This window comes from Phanerochaete carnosa (assembly GCF_000300595.1).
Source record: "Phanerochaete carnosa HHB-10118-sp unplaced genomic scaffold PHACAscaffold_3, whole genome shotgun sequence".
NCBI classification, from domain to species: Eukaryota; Fungi; Basidiomycota; class Agaricomycetes; order Polyporales; family Phanerochaetaceae; genus Phanerochaete; species Phanerochaete carnosa.
The window spans coordinates 2403900-2425805 of NW_006767630.1; the positions used below are offsets into that span (position 1 = coordinate 2403900).

At 53.4% G+C, this 21906-nt stretch overlaps 7 protein-coding genes across 7 annotated transcripts; 5 read left to right on the plus strand and 2 right to left on the minus strand.

Moving 5' to 3' along the window:
• Positions 1-193: 193 nt before the first annotated feature.
• On the plus strand, positions 194-1633 carry PHACADRAFT_252295 (uncharacterized protein). The gene is made up of 2 exons (XM_007393445.1): positions 194-929; positions 991-1633. The coding sequence occupies exons 1-2, from the start codon at positions 302-304 to the stop codon at positions 1485-1487; spliced, it is 1125 nt and encodes a 374-aa protein (XP_007393507.1). The 5' UTR covers positions 194-301; the 3' UTR covers positions 1488-1633.
• Positions 1634-3332: 1699 nt separating this feature from the next.
• Positions 3333-6736, plus strand: PHACADRAFT_171433 (uncharacterized protein). The gene is made up of 10 exons (XM_007393446.1): positions 3333-3540; positions 3783-3921; positions 3972-4148; positions 4207-4379; positions 4452-4579; positions 4628-5059; positions 5260-5374; positions 5398-5440; positions 5496-5954; positions 5999-6736. Exons 1-10 carry the CDS (start codon positions 3338-3340, stop codon positions 6461-6463), a joined length of 2334 nt encoding a protein of 777 aa, XP_007393508.1. The 5' UTR covers positions 3333-3337; the 3' UTR covers positions 6464-6736.
• A 529-nt stretch (positions 6737-7265) lies between these two features.
• Positions 7266-7822, plus strand: PHACADRAFT_207020 (uncharacterized protein; the record flags this gene model as incomplete). Its single annotated transcript, XM_007393447.1, has 4 exons — positions 7266-7512; positions 7566-7630; positions 7685-7738; positions 7796-7822. Exons 1-4 carry the CDS (start codon positions 7464-7466, stop codon positions 7820-7822), a joined length of 195 nt encoding a protein of 64 aa, XP_007393509.1. The 5' UTR covers positions 7266-7463.
• Positions 7823-8531: 709 nt separating this feature from the next.
• PHACADRAFT_252301 (uncharacterized protein) lies at positions 8532-11987 on the minus strand. Its single transcript, XM_007393448.1, has 8 exons — positions 11760-11987; positions 11445-11698; positions 11343-11383; positions 11154-11285; positions 10523-11103; positions 9206-10454; positions 8627-9152; positions 8532-8572 (listed from the first exon to the last, which is right to left on the minus strand). Exons 1-7 carry the CDS (start codon positions 11948-11950, stop codon positions 8796-8798), a joined length of 2805 nt encoding a protein of 934 aa, XP_007393510.1. The 5' UTR covers positions 11951-11987; the 3' UTR covers positions 8532-8572; positions 8627-8795.
• A 490-nt stretch (positions 11988-12477) lies between these two features.
• Positions 12478-15248, minus strand: PHACADRAFT_252306 (uncharacterized protein). Its single transcript, XM_007393449.1, has 10 exons — positions 14887-15248; positions 14515-14718; positions 14352-14465; positions 14064-14305; positions 13819-14013; positions 13364-13767; positions 13239-13305; positions 12979-13177; positions 12791-12922; positions 12478-12728 (listed from the first exon to the last, which is right to left on the minus strand). Exons 1-10 carry the CDS (start codon positions 15118-15120, stop codon positions 12699-12701), a joined length of 1821 nt encoding a protein of 606 aa, XP_007393511.1. The 5' UTR covers positions 15121-15248; the 3' UTR covers positions 12478-12698.
• A 367-nt stretch (positions 15249-15615) lies between these two features.
• PHACADRAFT_171436 (uncharacterized protein) lies at positions 15616-20787 on the plus strand. The gene is made up of 10 exons (XM_007393450.1): positions 15616-15987; positions 16055-16370; positions 16403-16531; positions 16588-17312; positions 17365-18027; positions 18226-18304; positions 18352-18417; positions 18512-18616; positions 18679-19347; positions 19398-20787. The coding sequence occupies exons 1-10, from the start codon at positions 15707-15709 to the stop codon at positions 20580-20582; spliced, it is 4218 nt and encodes a 1405-aa protein (XP_007393512.1). The 5' UTR covers positions 15616-15706; the 3' UTR covers positions 20583-20787.
• A 108-nt stretch (positions 20788-20895) lies between these two features.
• On the plus strand, positions 20896-21862 carry PHACADRAFT_182557 (uncharacterized protein; the record flags this gene model as incomplete). Its single annotated transcript, XM_007393451.1, has 1 exon — positions 20896-21862. One exon carries the CDS (start codon positions 20896-20898, stop codon positions 21625-21627), a length of 732 nt encoding a protein of 243 aa, XP_007393513.1. The 3' UTR covers positions 21628-21862.
• Between the last annotated feature and the right edge of the window lie 44 nt (positions 21863-21906).

Genomic DNA, 21906 nt, shown 5'->3' on the forward strand with positions numbered 1-21906 from the left:
TTGCAGCTGCTCAGAATCTGGCAAGAGTCTCTCCAGGCTGCTAAGGTGGTCGTGGGCTATCAGGTTGGTCGCGGAGCGCGTCGTGGACGAAAAGTAATGTCAACTTTGAGCGGCAATCGCCCTGGGACGCTATATACGGCAGCTCGGACTTACTGCCTTTTCTCCCATCTTGCCTCAAGGCTTTGACCAGCACGTCGCCTCGAGGCCTCCCCTCATTTAAAGCACTCCTTTAAAATCGCTATCTCTTGCCTGATACCCTCGTCATCATTTCGCTTTCGCCGACCGCTAGCCCCACCCGCAAATGTCTGACGAGCCGCCGCCGTTGGTAGACCCCTACGCCGCGCGACACCCAAACTACAATGCAGGTTGGCCAGTTCACGGCACGCCGATGTTCGGCGCGGGCCAGTTCCCTGCGCCAGCGCATCCAGAGTGGGGCGGGTTCGGCACTCCTTGGGCAGCACCGAGCGCCGGGGTGCTCACGCCCATGTTTCCAATGACACAGCAGATGCCGCCTACAGGCTGGACCGGGGCGTCTCCCGCCGTCACCCAGGTGCCGATCCCGACCGGGACAGTCGCTCAGGGCAACGACGACTGGGTACATGTCCAGCCGGCTGCAGGAAACTGGGAGGACCCCAAGGACAGCTTCCCCAGCAGAGTCGCAGCAATGATGTCGTCACCCTCGCGGAGCCTATCGAGACGATCATCCTCGCGGCCTAGGTCCCCATTCTCGACGGACTCGAGCAGCCCGTCATCTCGAAGCAGCGATCTGACCCGCTCGCGTTCGTGGACGAGCTCCGTGAGCGAGAACGACAAGCGGCCGCCACGAGAATGGCGCTCTGACTTCTCGATGTCACGCTCACCGCGCATCGGCGCCGCAATAGGATCTCTCCTCCACCTATCACCTAGACCAAGGTCCGCGACACGGCGAGGTGCGCTACAATTAGCATAGGGCCGTGAGCTGTGTTGCTGACCCCTGCCCCAACTCTACAGGTTCACTAAGTTCATCAAAGGTCGCCCTAAATCCCTACATCCGCTACTCATCCTCACGCACAACCATGTTCCTCGACCTGCGAGAGTCACCTGAGCGCGTGCGGTTCCTCGAGCTACCGCGCGAAGTATGCGAATGGGACCTGATGCGCTACGCGTGCGAACCGCCACTGCCCGTCATGGTATTCTACAGCCCATACTTCCCGTGGTACGTCGAGGCGCGAACGCAGAATCCTGTCGGAGTGACGCTGTACGAGATGTTCATGGCCATCTGGCAGGCCATGATGACGCCGATCTCGCACGAAGACTACTACAACAACGAGATGGACCAGGAGGCACGTGAGGATATTGCGATTGCGTGGGCGCGCCGGTGTGGAAATAACCAGGAGGAGCGGAATAAGGGTATACGAAGGGTGGACTTTTTAATGGAGAGGGTTGGTCTCGAGGGCGTGACGAAGGGCAAGGATGGGTATTTTGAGTTGAAAGTCAAGAAGGTATGATGATTCGCACTGTTCGGTCTGCGGTGCTCGCGGGGGGTGATCATATATTATACCACAGGAATCTCGGAGTCATTGTATTTTTTGTGCTGTACATGTTCGTGCTTTTACACCTGTTGTATCACAAGTCATTGCTGTCGTTGTCATAGGTGCTCGAGATTGCCAGACGAACCGATTCTCGTTGGATGATTTGAGTGATCTGCCATCGTCGTCAATGCACTTCGCTCGCTTGACAGTCTAACCAAAGTGTCATCATCCCTTCAAGACGTGGTCAGCCGTTGGTCACACCTTAGTCTGAATTACAGCCTTTCCATCCGTTTCGCGCAGTCTATTGCTACACCTGAAGGGGGCGATCCAACCTTCCCACAGTGCTCAAAGAACGACGGCGTTGACTGACACTCTGAGCTCTCTCAGTCTTCGATCTCTGCAGCCCTTTCTGCTTCGTGGCGGCATTTCCTCTGGTCACGAAGCGTCAAAGCAACATGCGGACGTGCATGTACGGCGCCTCCAATCCGCTGCACGCGTTCGCCTGCCTCCACGCGTGTGCGTCGGCCACAGACAAAGCGACTGAATACCGCTTGGGCCAGTACAACATTAGGTGTGCCTTTGCCCAGCGCTCACCTTCGCTGACCGACAACGGACATCCCGCTCCCCCCGGAGTTGCTGAACCTTCGAGGATTGCATCGACAGATGCTCAAGATCATCTGCCATCGGGCCTCCCGTGGACTCTGCACGCGACAGCTTCGGCAGCGTGTTCGACCGCGAAAGCTTTCGTGTGCTAACTTTCGGAGACGGCAGAGCTAGACTCGGGTTAGAAGGTGATTTGATTGGTGTCTTCTCTTCGTCATGCATGACGGCAACGATGGAAGGGCGTCGAGGGTTGCGTTTCCTCCGTGTCGCTGTACTAGAGTCTGACCTGCGCATGAGGTTGTACAATCCGACATCTTCTTCCTCAGCCATTTACGTAGACTCGTGGCCAGTCTACTCGGTGGTTGGTGGGACGCGTACCGAGGGTATATGGGCTATCGGTACGTCGGAATGGCTACCGAGTATGATGGTCAGGTATCAAGCATACATTCATGGGTTGTGACTTGTGAGGGAAATACTGTCACGTGCCTCGATGTCGGCCAGGCTACGGTATTTTGCTCCATACTCGTAAATGCATGGAGATGAAAAAACTGCTACACCTCAGATCCACTGGGATAAACATAAACTATTATTCTACCAAGCGGTAAATTGTTGCCATTGTTGCTATAGGCACTATGAATATTTTGGTGAGAAGACTGCAGAAACAGCGCTTGGCATAGGCGCACGCAGTGCTCAAGCAGGGCGCTTAACTTTGACCGAGCCGCCGAGAGAGTACACAAGTCGCCATCCGGCCTTCCACAGTCGTTGCACAACGCAGATTAGGAATAAAACGCATGTGTTACATTAAATATAGGTAGGGGCGGGTTCTGGGTGTAGATAAATGTTGGGAAAGTTGCCTGTTCTGTTTCTATGGCACAAAGTTCTATGCAGGCATGAAAATAGCAGGTCAGCAGGCTAGTGGTAGGACGGGTTAGTCTGCCATCATCCTAGACATACCTTGGCCCGGGAAGTAGATCATCATGACAGCCTTTGGTGATGCCCAACCTAACGCTCGGAGATGGATACTTTCTATTGCAATAGGAATGTTTTCTTACATGTTATACTTGAGCAGCGTTCCTGATCCACGTCGTAACGTAGTGAACTTTGACCTAGACTACGGCCCCAAGATCACGAATGTCTATCCACCGCTCGATCTTACCGATGCTGAGACGGCAAACATGTCAGTTACCGTTTAACGTTCAGATCAAGAAGCTGATACTTATACAATGTTATTAGCGCATTTGCATCCTTCCCTGACTCCCCGCAGACTGTCTCAGGCTCATACATTCATTCGTTCAGGATACGTCTTCCTAAATCCATGGTTCATTCACACAACCTCAGAGAATACTCGTCGCAGGATGGTTTCATTTACGGATTCTCGCACTTCACTCAGAGACGAGATCCCACCTCTAAGCGAGGTTACCAGCAGGTCCGTTCTCATCCACTTTACTCTGAACTTCCACATACTCAACTAGCTGTATGTAGAGGTCACTTGTGATCCTCTCACAACATTCATATCCATCCCTATTTTACACGATTCTGTCTTACCTTGGAGAGTCCTTTCTCCAGCACGGCGGGCCGATGTTGGAAGTAGCCTGTCACAACATTGCAAATTGGTACAGTTTCCTTCCTCTACTCTATTCGTTCACTTACCTCTGGACGAAAAGGAAGGTCTGATCCACATTCAGGTGTAATCGGGGAACTCGGTTTCCTCGGTTATGTGTTCACGGTCGAGCTGCCCACCTCCCCGGACGCCCAGCAATCAAGTAATGCCGCTCGTGCTGTAGAGAAATATGACCCAAGCTCACATGTGGGTCATGTCTGCATTTCTTCTAAGCGTACGTCCTTAGCATTGAATAGATACTGGCGTCGCTGTCTCCTCAAGACCCTCCGATCATTGACGCCTTTGAGGCGAGCATCTCGCATGTATGGTCAATCTGGGAATGTCTGTTACTATGTGAACCGATACTGGTTTACGGACCTTCGGCAGCTGTGACTAGCCAAATTGTATGGTGGCTACGTGACCTGCTACGACCTGTGAGTCGACTGCCATATGTGTGTGTTAGAATTTAACACATGGCTCATGTCCTACGAGATACCGTTAGGTGGCGATTTCCGACCATTTTTCACTATCCACGACATCGATCATGCAAATTTGGTGAATTCAAGACAGCCTCAATCTGGGCTCTTGCTTGGTGTCACCAACCCATTTTTCGAGAAGATATGTAGTCATTGGCCGCATATACTCAGTCTTGGCTCACCTAGAAAGTGAGTGCCGTGCATCCCACCCTCTGGTTTACACTGAAATATCTGCTTCAGGAAGGGAAAATCACCGATGAGACGGTCTCTGGAAATTAGTGTAGGTCCAGCACCTGGCTGGACAACGAAAACACATAAGCGCTACATCTCGAAGGATCAGGCCTTGCTCAAGAAGTTGGAAGAAGCATTCCACGGGGACGAGCATGCCAGCGAGTAGCCTATTACTCTCATATGTCGCTTGGCTCACCCATTTCCAGAACTAGAAGCGTCTGAAGCTCTTCGGGAACATCTCATGTCGCGGACGACTGCTTTTTTGATGCCGCTCCAACGGTATCTCAACACTCTCATACCGACGTTCGCGGACAGGACAGCACCTTCAACACCGAACCTGTCGACGTCGAGCGTCGCCTCTACCACCCCGCGTTCTGCTGCGCCCAGCCATGTCAGGAATGCCTTCAGTCATCTGGCGGTCTCAGTGGCGCCTTCCACCCCGCCGCCCCTGCGGCTCAAGCCTTTCAGCGAAGCAGCCTTCCTTGCCTCGCTCAAAGCGAACGGTACCCCACTGCCTTACAAGAGTGCTGCAAAACGGAAGGATTTTTATGAGCGGTGGTTACGGACAAGATCGTTCGGATTATGGCTTGCTTCGCAGGAGGAAGTCGTAGACAGAGTTCTGGCGACCCCGTTCCCCAGCGGGGTCTCTGTTAGGAGTTCTACGGTGTCGTAATGAGAGTAGACCCGTAATCTTTCTCTACCGAGCTGCGATGTTGTACCACGTACTACGCCCGTACATGTTGCCTTATGAGTGTTTTTGGGCGACTTCTTACGGCTCATTGGCTGTGCACGAGCTATGTGACCTTAACCTAAGTACTACACGATATACGCCATCTAGGCGCCATACCGCCGCAGCGTCACGCGTGTCCGGGGTTCGGGAAGTCTGAAGCCATTCCATTTAGAGCCGCAAAGCGCGATCAACACTACCCTCGCTTTCTCTTCTTCATTTTCTTGTTGCTCATACCCAGGCAGGCAGCATGTCGGATCATCTGAATCAGGAAGAGGAGGACCTCCTCCAGGTGTGTCCCTATCTAGCCAATGTGAGGCCTCCAGCTGACACAGTCCGCATTCCAGTCGGCGTTGTCGGACGCATTCTCCCCCACAGAGGTAAAGCGTGTCTCAGCGCAGCTTCCAGAAAAGCAGGAGGAGGTAGCACCAGCTACAGAAGCCCCAGCCCCTGCTACGCCCGTTTCCGAGAGCACTGCTTCGGCCTCCACCCCCGCCGAGGAGGACTGGAAAGCAGAGTATGAGCATCACCTTGCCGAATGGCGCGCCCGCTCGGCGGAGCAGCGCGAGAAGGCGGAGGCGAACCGCACGCACTGGGAGAAGGTTCGCGAACAGGAGGAGAAGGAGGGCAAGGCTTGGGAGGAACGTGTCCTTGGCGAGCGTAGGCGGTCTCAGAGGCTTAGCGAGAGCATGGCAAGCACGAGTGGTTGGGAGAGCGTCAGGGCCGCGACAGAGGATCGGGCGAGTCCGAGCCCCGCAGACGCAAGGGACTTGACAACGGGCGAGGCGCAGGGACACAGGCATGCGGTAGGTGCATTGCCCTCCGCCGTGACAATATCTGACTTCCGCAGACCTCGTCGTCAAGCTCTCCGGCAGCAGGCCAGCAAAAAAGCCGCCCTGACTCCGAGCCAGAGTCGTCTAAGCACGAGAAATGGGAAGAGGTCCCTTCGGAACTGACCTCCTCATACCCATCTCTCACCTTCCCCTCGGATCCTCACTCTCCCACGTCTCCCCACCAACACCGAAACCTGCACGACGAACACGCGCGCGGACCCCACGATCACCACCACCACCACGAGTCTACGCGACATACCGTAACCTCGGCGATCTTTGACTCCAAGCTCTCGACGAAGACGCGTGTGCTGGCTCTCGCCTCCAGCATTGGCATCAACCTGCTGCTGCCCTTCGTCAACGGCGTCATGCTTGGCTTTGGAGAGATCTTCGCGAAGGAGGTCGTGTTTCGCTGGTTTGGATGGAAGCTGCCCGTGACGAACGTTGGTATTCGCGCTCGTACCGCGGCCTCTTCTCGCAAGTAACTTGCCTACTACTCTGCATGTGCATACATTAGAGGTGGAAATCACTGGGTATTACTGGGGGCTGTGTGGCGTTTTCTTGGATCTAGAGCCTGCTACAATCAATGTACGGGATGACAGCCATTGCTCGCGGACGCTGTTCAGTTTGAACTCGTACTATGCCCCGCAGCGTATACCGACATATGTCATACTATACGTTTTTAGATGTCTGACATGGAGAGGCAGCCTGTTATTATAGTCCTTGCCGCAAGTATACCTGCCTTGTTCCAGGTCTCCGTGCCAGAGACTGCACTGATGTTCAGTTCCAGGTGCGAAACGCTGCTCTCTCTAAACACCATTCAAATTGTCCTCGCTGGATACACGGGATGCCGGCTTCAGCCAGCCTTCCATAAGTTTATCGTTCCAGTCTCGTCCACAGGATGACCCATGTTACCTGTCTCCACTATATCCCCGGTACGCTTGAGATGCCAATGATATTTAACCATCTTACGGCGTGGTCAAGGCGCTCGATAATACTCCAAGATATGTGCAGGCCCAAACACCAGATGTATATATGCGCTTGAGTGCTTTACGACGCGTGAATACGCTTGCGAATCCACGCCGGGGTTCGCTCAGGCCGGTGAGCGTGTGAATTTTGATGAGAACTACGACGCCACAAGTTTTTTGCCTTATCGAGAAGAGAAGGAGGAGCACCCAACGGTAACTGCGTAACGTAGTCGTAACGTTGGTGGTCACGCTTCGATGGCCTGCGCTCATCCGCGTTGGATCGGTCGTCGTGCGGAGTCGCATCAAATCGCCGCTCGCTGCGACTATGAAGCAGAACATCTCCCTTTACAAGCGAAATTCGCCCTAGGACGTTAGCGGCAGAGGTGGCACCAGTGACGACACAGATGTCACAAAAACCCCGCTCTCAGAGTACATAAGGGCTGTCTCGCTCGCCGAGAGCCCTCAAGAATCTTTACCACGAACACCCACATACTCAACCTTTATTTCACGCATTACAATGGCTCAGTACGTCCAAGGCGACAAGGTCGAGTACCGTCCCATCGGTGGTGAGTGTTCACCACAGCATCTGATGCGACCAACAGCTAACGAGTCGATCTAGGCTCCTCTGACAACGTCGCCCACTCGACCGGCATCATCGAGAAGATCTGGCAGGCTGAGGATGGGGTGAGTAGCTCACGCCGCTCACGCCTTGACGTCGACTTATCACTTCCATTGCAGACCACCCGCTACACCATCAAGAACGAGAACACCGGCAAGACCACCGACTACCAGGTTTGTTTTTAAAATTGTTCTATGCCGGATTGGAGGTCCGATTGACCGCATCCGCAGGAGATGAATATTGTCGGCAAAGCCTAGAGAGCCTGACGAGATTCGGATGTACTTTGAATGTTGTAGAATAATCAGACAGTTCAGACACCATGACTCTCCACTTCCCTTTGAGAGGTTTTGTGTGAATAGTCCGCGTTGCGTCGATAGAAGGGTAGAGCTACTGAACAGAACAGTGGGCAGAACAACAAGACTTCGGACGTGCAGCACGGCAAAATATTGACTCCGTCCCTTCTGGTGCTCTCGTGCCGTGGCTTTTAAGCCCTGTCAACAAGTTTTCAAGTTCATAGCTGATATTGCTATAATGGCGTTAGGCACATTTACTGAGATGTTATATTTTCAGCTCGACCCCGTCTGTCGACTATACCTCGAGGCTGGGATGTACGGGAGCCGTGAGCCGGTGAAATACACGAAGTCTACCACCTCATGCAAGGCCGAGATAAGTAGTAGGTCAACCCAAAGATATCCTGTAGCGACTAAGGATGTATCCATGTTCCAGATGAGACCGGACACTCCGACTGATATCACTTCCAATTCAGCGATACACCGCTTCACATGGGGAATCACGAATTTACCAGTGACAAACATGGTCCCTAAATTGGGCCACCACCGTTGGTCTGCGTTTAAGAGATCAAGGCTGGTCTTGTTATGACATCACGGAGCGAAGTTCTACCATTGGCAGCAGAGCTGAGGTTCCGTCCAGGGTGCTAGTCGTGCATGGATGACATACGGCATTTTTCGATCATACAACAAGAGTAGGAAGTACATGAAAGCTTAAATCTAGAGAATTCGGTAAGCGACTGCTCGTCAGCTGGCAGATGGCGGGACACATACCTAGCAACAGCTCTATTTTCTCGAGCGAGATCGTGTATGAGTTAGCCACGCCATGAATCACGGTAGAGCTTACACTATGCTACAAACATACAGCATACACGGAAAAGCGCCCAGTCGCTACAAGTAGTCCGTGGAAGCATAGTCCATACCGAACCAGCCGGTCATAGGGTTATGAAGACATATTTCTGCGCAGTGTTCGAGTGATGTCTTTGACAATGCGTAATCCCGTTAGGGATTTGTTGGTATATTCGAGCGCATGATCCGTACGAGCCTCGATTTTGCGTGTAATGAGCCGCCGGAGGGCGCGAGCGTCGTCGTCTTCCTCGACCAATGTCGAGGAGAGCGAGAGTATCGACATGGATGTCAGGACATTGGGAGGCTTGGGGAAGACGAGCTGGCTGTCGCGTGGCGATGTAGGAATGGTGACCGGCGGGAACTCCAAAGATTCGGACGGATTCGACGCGGGTAGACTTGTGCACTGTGGGCCAAGCAGGCGCTTGGCATGGAGACATTGCACGCGTCGGTTCTGCCAGCAAATGTGTCAGGCACAAGAGAGGGTTGGTCAATGGGTGCGCTCACCTCTAGGCTCCTCGCAAGGAGCTGTCGAGCCTGAGCGATAGACCTGCCGGTGTGATCAGCATAATGCTCCGCAGTCTCGATATCTTCCTGGATGGAAGTGAGATCTCGGTTGGTCGCGCGGAGTACATTCAGAGCCGAGCTGACATCATCCCGTGCGGCACGCTGCTGGATACTCTGGGGTGGCGGATCGCGGTTATCTTCCTGGTGGGTGGGCAAGTCGCTGCTTGGAGATGAGTCTTCCACGTTCTCTGCTACAGTTGACGGCACAGCAACCTCTGACATGAGTCTCCTCTTGAACCAAGCCTTAACCCTGGACATTCCTGATGCAGCTGACTCGCGCGGTTCTCTAAGTAAGATGGAAGAGCGGTCGACAGTCTCAGCACTGGTTTGGCTGTGAGTCCTGCTGCGGGGTCGAGTGCCTTCCTTGGTCCAAGAAGCGAATAATTTGAGGAATCCCCTGTCTTCGGGTGCGATGTCAGATGTTCGTCCGAGATCGACCATGGACTTCGTCGGGCGAAGGACGTTCGCTGCAGGAGGGGTAGGAGGCGGAGATGTGGAAGCTGTGAACGACGTCTCGCAGAACGCTTCTGGTAGCGCGATACCGGAGTCCGAGAAGTCGTGGGGGTAAAGAGCTGATGCAGAGTCACTTGCCACCTTATTCGACGTTTCGCGGCTCGAGACGGCGGTCCAACCCGAGCTCTTGGAGTCCGTAGTGCGTCGTCGAGGAGAGCCTGGTGTGCCCCATCCGTTCTCCAAGGCAGCGGGGAGTCCGTCATTCTCAGCATTTGCTGTCTGCTCGAGTTCTTGAACCGATAGACGGGTAGCAGAGATTTTTTGACGGGCGGACTGCAGCTCCTCGCTTACATCGTTGAGCCGTGCCTGCATGTGGACCAGTAAGTCTTCACCCATGTCTTCCGTTTTTTGTAGAAGTTCCTCAATCTCGCTAACGTTTGGGTCTTCTGCTTGTAGACAGAGTTGGCGAGAGGTAATGAGGAGATTTTCAAGGATGCAGTGGGGGAAGAGTTGGATATTCAGGTCCGAGAGTGAGTCGTGCATGTCGACGTCAACGGGAACCTTGAAGACTCTACGACGCAAGACCTCTGTGCGGAACAAAGACTGAGACGAATCCAAAGAAGTGGTGGAAGGTTTGATGGTCCTGGCAGAAGCAGACGAAACGGATCGGTTTATTTTGGCGTTAATACCGAACGCGACCTTAAGATGTGGCTTCGCGACCTCCAGCACGGTAAATCTGATCGAGGCAGGTGTGAGATTAGCATGAGACAATGAGGGCGTCCAGAGCCTGAACTATCCACTCACCCTCTGAAGTTCCGTATCTCGCGTATCGAGTCCGTAACATCACAAGCCAAAAGAGTGGCCAGTACATCCGCACTATGACCGTGCTCGGCGGCAACATGAAGACAGGTGTCTCCCTTCGCATCTTGAGAAGCAAGGGGCGCACGAAGATCGAAGACGAGATGACGAACGAAGTCTCGAATCATATCGGGCGCTACGGGCTTCGCATGACGAGCAAGGCAGTGCAGCGGCGTACCTTCGCCGCTACGACTATGAAGGCTAACGTCGGCGCCGGCAAGGTATAGAGCATCGAGGATCTCCAGCGAAGGGTTAGATGTTGCCATACAATAGTGGACTGGACTTCGGCCTTGAGCATCGGGAAAGTTGACGAGTATTGGCGGCGGGTGGGACTGGCCTCGATTAGGTAAAGTAAGGGGAAGAAGACAAGCCGAAAGTTGTGGGAGATCGCTAGATTGGATAGCCGTGTTCAGAATGCCGACCATGTCCAGCAGGTCATCCTTTGAAGGCTTCAAGGCTAATCGTGGGTGACATTCAATCGGCATTGTCGTATTTGAAGTCGTGAAGCTTGACGTGGAGATTTTTGCCTGATCTCCCTGTCAATATCGTATTTTAGATCATGCTAGAGTACACTCACAGTGGACTCGGACATCCGGCGTCGGCGTACCGCGCTCTCACAGAGCCAGAGTACCTGAGGATGCTTCTGCGCGAATTGAATAGAAGATCTGTGGTTCAGATCGCGATAGTCTGGTCGTGCACCGAGTGAAAGCTGTGCGTATGTTCGCTCAATGAGTATTCAAACTAGGATAATATTAAGAAAACATACCAGATCGTGGGCAATCTGGATACGGCCATCCCGAGCGGCATCTAGAGTAACCAAATTCAGTGATTGTAAGTAGAATGTGGCGGGTTTGCGAATCATGCTTACACATGAGGGGCGTCGCCCCGGAAGAATCCATGCCATCAACGGTGACCAGACCAGGACATTCGCATAACAACATCCGTACGATCTCGGGAGAGTTCAGCCAGGCCGCGAGTCCCAGAGGCGTGATCCCACGCATAGCGTCTATAGGCGCGTTCAGCACAGACAAAGAAACATCGTCGTGGCGGAGTAGCGCTTTGAGAATCGTCAGGCGTTGGTCAAGCATAAAGGACTCGGCAGACGCATCTGCATCCTGCCATCTAAGTGCCACAAACCTCTTAGTCACATGATTTTACCTCAGGCTCAGTTGGCATTACATACCTTTCGCCAGCAATGGCGCAGCCGACGACGTTTCGCCCAGAGGGATCTTCTGCATTCACGTCTGCCCCAGCGTCGGCAGCTGCAAAAAATGCTGCAACATCCGCTTTAGCAGCGGCGTCAAGAAGAGATCTATGCAGCACCAAGCCGAGATCATCTTTAGCAGGCGAACTAACATAGGACAAAGCCCTCATGAAAGTAATACAACAAAGGCGAATGCGAAGGGTCGTGAGTCGAATGGGGACGAAGTGCGAAGAGTCGTGCCAGCGAGCGTAAGGCGGTAGTAAATAAGCTTCTGTCGAGCGGGAAGTAAGTATGTAATGCTACATGGGAAAGCGGCATGCCTTTATATAACGGCTATTCTCACCTCGATAGGGTTGCACACGAGGCATGGAGGATAATGCCCATCAGATTTACAGCGCTCCGCCGCAAGCGATGCCTTGGTCCAAAGTCGCGAGGCGCGGCCCCGAGCCATCCTGGCTGCGTTGGACAATAAATTTGGATGTATTATGCAGCATAACGAGACAACCAGAAGGCATGGTCGTCAAAGCAAAGCGAGAGGACAGTGGTGGGCGGGAACAAAAGTGTACAAACAAGAGTACACAATCAGCGCTCTGTACAGCCTCACTTTAGCCGCCTAATCCTAATCTTGTTTGACCCCGGCGCGCCTCGAGCCAGAAATCTCTCGTCAGACAATCACAGTCCTGCGCTTGTAAAAATGAGAATGCTCATACATATGGGCTACACAAAGCATGGAACGGACAGTGCGATATAAGAAGATAATTGTTCGATATGCGGATTAGAACTGAGGTGAAAGAATGCTGGATGCGGTGTGATTGGGTGGCTGCATTGGTAGTATGCGGAGCAGAATAAAACAACAATATACAAGCTGCCGTCCTGTTGGCTAGCTTCACAGAAAGAAGAAATGTGGTACAGATGGCATCAGAGGAAGGCATCTCGAGACAGGGTACCCTGGATTGGATAGGACATGTTTCAGTAATGCACGCGGTTAGCCAGCCACACGCTAATCTCACCTTGACTTGCTCGAAGTTTGTAATCGCTCGATCAAGATCCCAACCATTGCCCTCAAGGCACTGAACCGAGAACTCCACGTTAAGGCCCGTCCGTTGACATACTTGCAGAACAAGTGATCGTTGCGGCTCGGGCTGGGGAGCAGCGGCATTAGGCCCACCTCGCGCGACTGAGTAAAGGGAGCACTCACTATCCGTGACAGAGCATCTTGAACGTGTGGGGGTACCTGTGTAGGCAAAACTTGTGGTGCAGCCGTAGACGTAGACGTGGAAGGAGCTTCGCCCGCCTGCACCCGCAGAGGACCCGGGCGCCAGGCTTCGTGACTAGAGTACGCTCGTACAACCAGCATGTCTGACAGAATAACCACATCCCAACCTGCCAGCTTGGCACTGTATGAAGATAGCAGCGTTGAACGTCATCGCAGTATCAGGATGTGGGCTGGGTACGTACCGAGAGCCTTCTGGTGCCGGGGCAAGAATGAAAGAACGATCAAATGATCGGATACCTTCTGACGGTACTAGATACATCACATATAAGTCGTGTCACGGGTGTCATTTTGGGTGAAATCAGCGTACATTCGGTGAATTGGCCATGCAGAGTCATGAAGAGAGCGGTGCCACCAGCATGGCTGATAGGCCAAGCGTCTATGCAGAACTTCTCTGGCGAGCTGCTTACGTCGTGTTTGGTGCTCGGCAATTCCACCATGGCCTTGACGGCCTCCTCGCCACCGACATGAAGCGTCTTCACCAGTTTGTCGCCGCCTCCAGCCATACGGCTGAGATTGCGGGATCCACCTTTGCCCCCATTTAACCAGGGAGCCCATTCGAGCTTCCTCTGATTAGGCATCTCCTTTGAGTGGTGGAAGCCTTCTATCCGAGCGCGGGTGGGAATTGCAGTGTTGGCAGAAAACGAAAAGGTGGCGTTGGAATCGTATGCATCTATGAGCGCGGATCGTTGATTGTCGAACAACGGGAAGAAGCTGGAGAAGTGTTGAGTAGGACGTGCCTATGAGAAGCGAAATCTCACGTACCGCATAAGGAAGTTGCTAATGAGGGTACCATCGACTCCTGTGACGAACGACGGCATCATCTCACTCGGGAATGTCGTCGCCGCTGGTCGATTAACATGCACAGACGAAGTAGAGGCTTGTGGTATGTCGAAGGAAATCTTCACTATAGCTTCTTGATCGAGCATCTCCAGCGAAGGAAATCGGCGAGCGACCTCGCTGCGAAAAGATGAGCAACCGTCAGTATACGACATTTTCTTACCACACACCTCTTGTACTTTTCCGCTCGGTTGTTCTGATACTCTAGCTCCCGAATAGGATTGCCCTTGAGGATCAGCTCCCGAAGTTGTTCGAGCTTGCCCTTCTTGCCCGCAATGTAATCCAGGTCTTTCCACATTTTCAGTTGATTGCCTTCCAAAGAGAGATTGGCCAGGCGTGGAAGATAATGCGACAATGTAGACAGGAGAAGACCTGTCTGAATGCCATTATGGGCCAATGATATTGTTTGGACCTTCTCAACAGTCAGCGTGAAATCAAACGCCTGTCCGGCTACACACCTCAGGCTTAAGATCCTTTGCTAGTTTGAATATAACGGCCAACTCTCTTCCCGAGCCAGGTGCTCCTGGAGGAGTGAGCTGGTTCTTGAAGATAAATTCGTCTTCCCCCGTCCTCTACAAACGTGTGAGAAATCCCGACATGAGAGAATCGGAAAATACTGACCTCGAGGTTCAAAAAGCGTGCTTTGGCATCCCAGCGTCGCTTCACGAACTCTCTCCAAAGCTCGATGACTTGGGCGCCAGTGCGGTTGCCCCCATTCAAAGAAATAGCATTCCTGCGAACACGTCCCCCTGTCGAACCCTTCGAAGCACCTCGTATTGACAGACCATCGCCATTGGCATTTGCGGCAGCTATACGAGCATGGACCTTCGTGGAGGCGAAGAGGGTTGATTGGGGAACGACGAGAGAGGTGGGGGGACGAGCAAATCAAGTATGTGAGCCTACTGTACTTCAAATGGATCGTCAAGAGCACCGAAGGCGTAGGTGGCCCCTCCTGACGAACTAAACAGTGTGAGAGAACAAGCTGCTATTTACCATAGGACTGCGGCTCGTCGAACTCGATGGATCTCTGCCGAGGAGCACGTCGGCTCGACCTGGGCGTAGGGAACTTCGAACCTTGTGCTGAGATGTCTTCTGGTGACCTTTGCGCCCGCCAGGCTTATCAGTGGCGTCGCGCATGCGAGTATCCGAATCCATGAGGCCTGCTTTCCGTAGAGCGTTCGCTGCGATGGAACGGCTGCCCGCGGGTGGCGCAGGGGTCGATAACATAGGATTGCGACGGGCTCCGGAGGGGCGCGGATGCGAAGAAAGTACAAGAGATGAGTGGACTGCCGCTGGTGGGTCGTAAATCAGGCACTCGACGTGTTGAGCAGGTCAGGACAGGTTGTCGTGGTCGAGGTTGAAGTTACGGCACGAGCGTAGGGTGGCGGTAAAGGCAAGACTGTAGCGGAGCCGGCAAATTCGAAACTCATCGAGTCACGTCACCATGCCACGGTGGTTCCAGTCGTCACACTTCGTCGCGGCGGTGTTTGTTACATAGTCACGCCGGTCACGGGCTGTGGTGGCGGCGGTGACCACAGAGTACCAGACCTCGCAGAAAACTCTGAGAGCTCAAGTAGATATATCCAGGGACATGTTGGTTGCCTGTAAGCTGCTTTATGGGCATTTTCGTTCTTTGTTAGAGCAACATGGCGTCGCAGCTTGTTGACCAAAATAGGCGGTCTGGCGTGTGCCTAAGTTCTCACGGTATTTCTTGCGGGTTGCAGAACGCTCGAAAACGGCTGGAAATTCAACAACCTCCCTTTTCCTGCTTTTATTCTCTGGCTGGCTGTTTACCTGTAAATCTCTCCGAAAAATGGAGCAACAGTTCTATCAGCCCCTGTCGGCCGCGCTTCACACACCTCTCCAAGCGAACCACAATCCCCAGCCACATTACTCGTCATACGCTTCTCATGCCACGTCGTCGTCGATGGCCAACGGTGCACAGCACACTGCCCAACATAGTCGACATCGCGAAGAAGAAGAGGAAGAGGAAGATGATGAAGAGGCAGCTGAAGAGGACGTCGACCACAGGGATCAGCAATCCAGCGTAAACTCCCCCCGCGTTGCGGCTGTGCATCCTTCCAAATCCGCTGGGTGTGTTCATTTCACTGATGCGCCAGAGGAGACGATTGTGACGTTTTAACTTGTTCACGCTTGTAAGTCCCGCTCTATCTACCGGCGCGCCGCAGTACGCCGTCCAGGCACAAGCGAAAGCGCAAGACGAAGACACCACTCAGGACCAAAACGCGTTAGACGACAGCAAACGCAAACCCGGTCGTCCTCGAGGTTCACGGAACCGAAAACCAAGGGCTTCAACCAGCACGTCAGGCAAGGCGCCAGCAGGCTCGCAGCATCCAGGATTCTATCAGTATCCTCCTGCTCCAGGAGGCTCTGTGCCAAACCAGCATTTCTACGATTTCCAATGGCGCGCCCTGAATCTATGCACCGAGTTCTATCAGGCTGCTGAGGAGCTGATCGTGAGTGCCATAGTATCTCGTAAACCCATGAGTTCTCAACCAGCTTCCCACAGAAAAGCGCATCACCCATTGTCATCGCACAGTGTTATCATGCAGGACCCGCGACAAAAGTCGATCCTCTGGCATTGATTGCGGAAGCGAAGCGCGTTTGCGATACGCTCGTAAGAATTATAACAACTTCCTCTCGTGCCTGGTCTTGATCATTCGAATATTGCAGCTAGCAAACCCTAGTCAATTAGCTGGTCAACCACCACCTGCTGCACCTCCAGCTTACACCCCCATCACAACATTTGGAACTATGGCACCTCCCAGTGCAGCCTCCGTGAACGCGCCGCCAAGCGCGACGAGTGCCGTCAATGGCCCTCAGTCCTTCGTAATACCACTTGGGGCTACGGCCTTGGCTCCTCCTCCAGGATATCCACCTCAGCCGTACTATACCGCGACATATCCTCCGCCTGCGGGCTCGCGGTACCCAACTGCGCCGTATTATTACAACGCTGCTCAGCACCCGGGACCATATTATGCTCCTCCAGCAGCTCAGAGTACCCCAGCGCCTAGCGCTGCTGCTGCCATAATACCTTCCCCTCCGCCTCCGACAGGCGCCGCTGCTGCTGCCCCTTCTGCGGCCACTACACAGGCACAACCTCTCACAGAGTCATCAACTTCTGCCTCTGCAGTGCCCGCTCCTACTCTTGCACCCCAGCCGTCTACTTCCACTTCTACATCCACATCGGCGGCCCCTCCACCTCCCTCTCCAGCATCCGGATTGTCAGCGTTCAACGCCACCACGGGTAACGTTGCTCCGGGAGGAACTCAGGGCGCATGGACAGAGGAGGAGACTGAGAGACTGAGGAAGTTGTCGGAACAAAGTAAGGAGATAAATGGTAACGGTGATGTTGAATGGGACTGGGTCGTTCAGCAGTGGGGCAATACTCGAACGAGGTCGGTATTTCTGTGTTATATTCAAAGGTATTACTGCTAAGTTTCTCTTTAGACACCAGATTTTGCTCAAAGCCACCTCATTAGGCCTCAAAGAGAGTACTACCCGAGGCACGAAGAGGAGAAGAGAGCCAGATGCTACTCCTGATGCGAGCACTCGCCAGCTCCCACCCCCACAACATGCTCAGAGCCCTCTAAGTCAACCCGCCCACGTTCAAGCTTCTCATACCCAACAGCAGCGTCCGCAGCACCCCCAGACGACCCACGCACAGCAGACCAGCTACGTTCAACCAGCTACCGTCAATGTCCAAACTACATCGCCTGCACAGAGCTCCACAGCTTCGAACCCACCCTCCGCTCAAGCTTCGCCGGCGACTCAGCCCATTCGCCCGCCATCATCTTCGATACAACAGTCGATGAACCCTCAGCGCACAACAAGTCAGCCATCTGCGACCTATAGCCATGCTTGGCCGATGCCGACAATCGCTTCGAGCTCTTCACCCATCCTCACGCACACTCAGACACATACTCAAGCTGACTCATCACGTGCCAATTATTATCGTCCTCCGCAGCCGCCGTATGGCAGCACAGCGCAGTCGCCTACAACTCAGGCAGCTCGTCCTCCCTCGTCGCATAGCATGCAGCAGCAATCAACACACCAGTATATGTACCGACCGCTGCAGAATGGAGGCACGATTGGGCGGAGAGAGAACGGGATGTGAGGAGCTAGTCCGTGTTGAACTTTTGGCTGTAATCTCGAGGACCCATCTGTCTGTCTTCTAGCGCTGCTTTCTTATGTTGACGCTGCTGGCGATTCTTCACATATACCATCCTTCTTAATTCATGCAAATATCTTCTGCTGTAGTCTTATCATAGGATTCTCGTCTGAGCTTGTATCACTGGATTGTCTCCTTAGATTATTTACGCCCGCCTCCGGATGCTTTATTGCTCGAGTCCTGCACCTTGCCCGCACCCCGATTCGCACGGTCGGTTTGGTGCGGTTGCGCCTCTTCAAAGCTTCAAGCGCTCACAGGTGAACCAGTTCTGTTTCCGTACCCGAACTTGCGACTCAAGCTGTATGCCTAGTCTGTCGTATGTCGATACAAACGTATGCGAGCCCTGCATATCTTTTGTCATACGTTGCACGCGCTGATTTTGTCACCAGCGGATCGGCGCAAAATGGTGGGGTGGGCAGTGGGCAGAGCGGACCAGCGCAGCTGAGTGGGCTGCAACAACAACAACAGCAGTCCATTTCGCCACCGCCTGTTGTGAACCAATCTGCGAGTGAGACGACCACCCAAGTCCAAGTGCGTCAGCTTTCCGCTACTGCCTCTGCATGTGCCCAATATATACGCCTTTTGATTAATAGCAGCATAATCACCCGCATGACCCGTACGCGGCGGCATACCCGTCCTACTCGAACATAGTGCCTTATGGTACTCCGTACAACGCGGAGGTAAACACGCTGCCTCCATATTACCCACACGAAACCCCGCAACATGCACAACCGGTCGGGCTTCACGAAGCCCATGACAAACATCAAAGTATGCAGGACCAACGTCCACATCCACCAAACCCGGTTCCATCCCCAAGCCACCCACCAGTCTCTGGGCTCCCTCCGCCACGGAGCCAAGACACCACTCAAGTTGACACGACCTCGATTCCCGCGAGCGAGTCACAGCAACGCTCTCCGATTAGCCTTCAAGCCGCGAGTATAGGGTCCCCACATGACCTGCCACAACACAGGCCGTCGCCGCCCCAGCCCATGGCTGTTGACTCGCCCAGCGGATTGAAGCGCGTGTACGACGGCAACGGAGCTGCGAATGATGGGCAACACGCGAAGAGGGCTAGGCGGACGACAACTTCAGGGACAGGTGATAGTGAGCTGGAAGTCTTGAGAGACGAGAGCGAGGTGGGGCCGTCAGGAGGGCCGAAGCATTGGACAGATGAGGAGAAAGGAAAGTTGTTCCACTGGATGCTGGACGACGAGGAGAGGTGGGAGGCGTTCGGCACGAAGATGAACACTGTCTTTCGAGAGGCATGTATGACTTTTCACTTGCATCTCCATTGTCTGACACGAAACATTAGGGCTCGGCGCAACTCTTCCAGTCACGCAAGTCATTCACGGCGCTGAAATCTTGCTATCACCGTAATCTGGAGATATTCAAACAGATATACGTCTTCGAGGGCTTCCTCGCCCGTGCTCCTGTCACGGCCGTTAGCCCACCGGGGGCCTCTAATCCTGTACCATCTTCGTCCACCAACGAATCTCCAAACGCACACATAGATTACAACGAAATTGCCTCGTTGCCCATGCCTGCTGTTTTCGCGACCGCTACCGAGCGCCACAACTTCCTAGAGCGTAAACTAGAGACTGCCAAGGCCCTCAACGTCCCCGTGTCAAATCTGACCATGAAAGTCATCGATCATTGGTTTGACACAGGCTGGTTTACGCTGTTCAAGAAGCGCTTTCAGGAGGACCCGAAGACTGGTCTGCCGGTGCCGCGATATGCGACTGACCGAGATGATGCTGACGCCGATGCCGATGCGGAAGGAGAAGTGGTGGACGATGAGCAAGCTACTAGCGGCGGAGCCAACGCTACGGAAGCGCGACGTCGTCATCTGGATCCAAATAGCTGTCTCATTCCCCAACCCTTCCCCAATCCAGTGGCAATATCTCGCTCAGTGACCTCATTTCGTCTGCAGCGAGCATCGCCACCACCTATTACTCCCGTAGTAGCACCTGCTTCTGCGCAGCAGCTACACTTCTCCCAGGGCTCACCCCATCTTCCACACTCTGCGCAATCCTCGCCTCAACTACCTTATGGGTATCCAGCACATGGACCAATCCACCTTTACTCTCCACCGAACCTTGCGGCCGAGTACCAGATGCAGCAGCAACAGCTGGTCCATTTCCAGGTACAGACTGCCCAGACGCTCACGCACCTCACAAACCTCACGCAAACTCTCTTGGGCACCTGCAATACACTCGTGGAGCTCGTGAGGGCACAAGCGGACGACGTACGTGTGCAGACTGAGCTGCTTAGGCACAGAGAGGAGAGGGAAGAATTAGCTAATCGTGGGACTGATCGACTGAGTACGACCAGCTTCCACCCTGTCCAAAGTGAACCTAGCTCTTCTCGTGTTGGTCTCGGAGACCTGATAGGCAGGGACAATCGAGCTTCGCTTGCGACGGAAGTGCTCGCAAACCCACTTGTAGGGGACGAGGTGAAGCATGCCGCAGCTGAATACCTCAAGCGCATTTTTCAATAAGATGATTGTTGCTTCGTACCTTACAAATTTTTTCTTTGTGGAACTAGTTTACTGTATGCACCTATGTAATATGCAACGGCTACTCCGATCGCCACAATGAAGAGGCGCTTGAGCTCCGAGTCGGGAGCTGCCGTGCAGTGTTCTAGATCTTGTCTTGAACGTATCTATTCTTCATGATCACCTGGTGCTTCATCTCAGTATCCAGCCTTTCATATAGTTAATCCTAGGGAACAGGTACGCACTTTGAAACAAACCTGCAGTGGTTATCGTGGACTCAATAATGAACTAGTGTAGTTCCTTTGCTATCATCTAAATGGCTTTGATCATTCATTCCCACGTCGACATCCTAGACGCTATCTTTGACATACTTCGACGAGAAGAATACACCATGACGACTGCCGGAGTGTCAGCGGAACGTAGCGTGCGCTACAACGGCCCACGCGATCTCCGTTCCTGTGCCCTGGTCTCAAGAATCTGGAGGGACATCGTGCGGCGCCATGTTTTCTACGAACTCCACTTCGCTTTCAGTTACATCAATCTTGAATACTCTGCAGCTCGCGAAAATGGCGAAGATGGAACCAAGCTGCGAGGAATCACTTGTTGTTTGCACTCTGGACGCGGGAAAAACCTGTACGACCTCGACCGGTTCCTTATCGGCTCTCACATTGCGCAATACCTACGCATCCTGAGATTGGCGGCACATCCTCACAGCTCATCGCAGAACACATGCTCCTGTACTGGTGCTGATCGTACGCTGTTTCTCAGGCTTCTTAATCGCATGGCCCATCTAAAACACGTCGATCTCGCCTATGTCTTGATAAACCCTATGCAGATCGCTCCATCACCTGCCCCGCCGATTCCCCACCCCTCGTTGGACAGCCTGTCGCTGGATCTCTCCTACACATACTATAGAAGTGAGGACCGCGTTGTGGATATCCTGCGCTGCTTCGAGAAAATCAAAAATCTCGATGTTATCGAAGCATTGATAGCTGCGAAGGTCACTCACGTGCGATGGAGGAAGATTCCCGACATGCGCCTACGATGACGAACCTCTGTGTCGATATTGAAAGAGCGAGATTTTTCCTCTGTCATCTGTCGCGTGGCACCATTTTGAGGTTCTTCCAAACAAACGTTCGTGGACTAGCTTCGCTGGACGTCTTTTCAGTGGGTGAGCTCCCTGCCGCAACTGCCCTGCAAGATCTCGTCGTCAATTGTGGGCGCGCTCTCGTGCACATTGGATACGGCATAAATTGCCATCCATTCCAGAATGACGAAGAAGGTGAGCGTTCAGAGCTTCTCTATATGAATAGTTCGGTATCTGAGT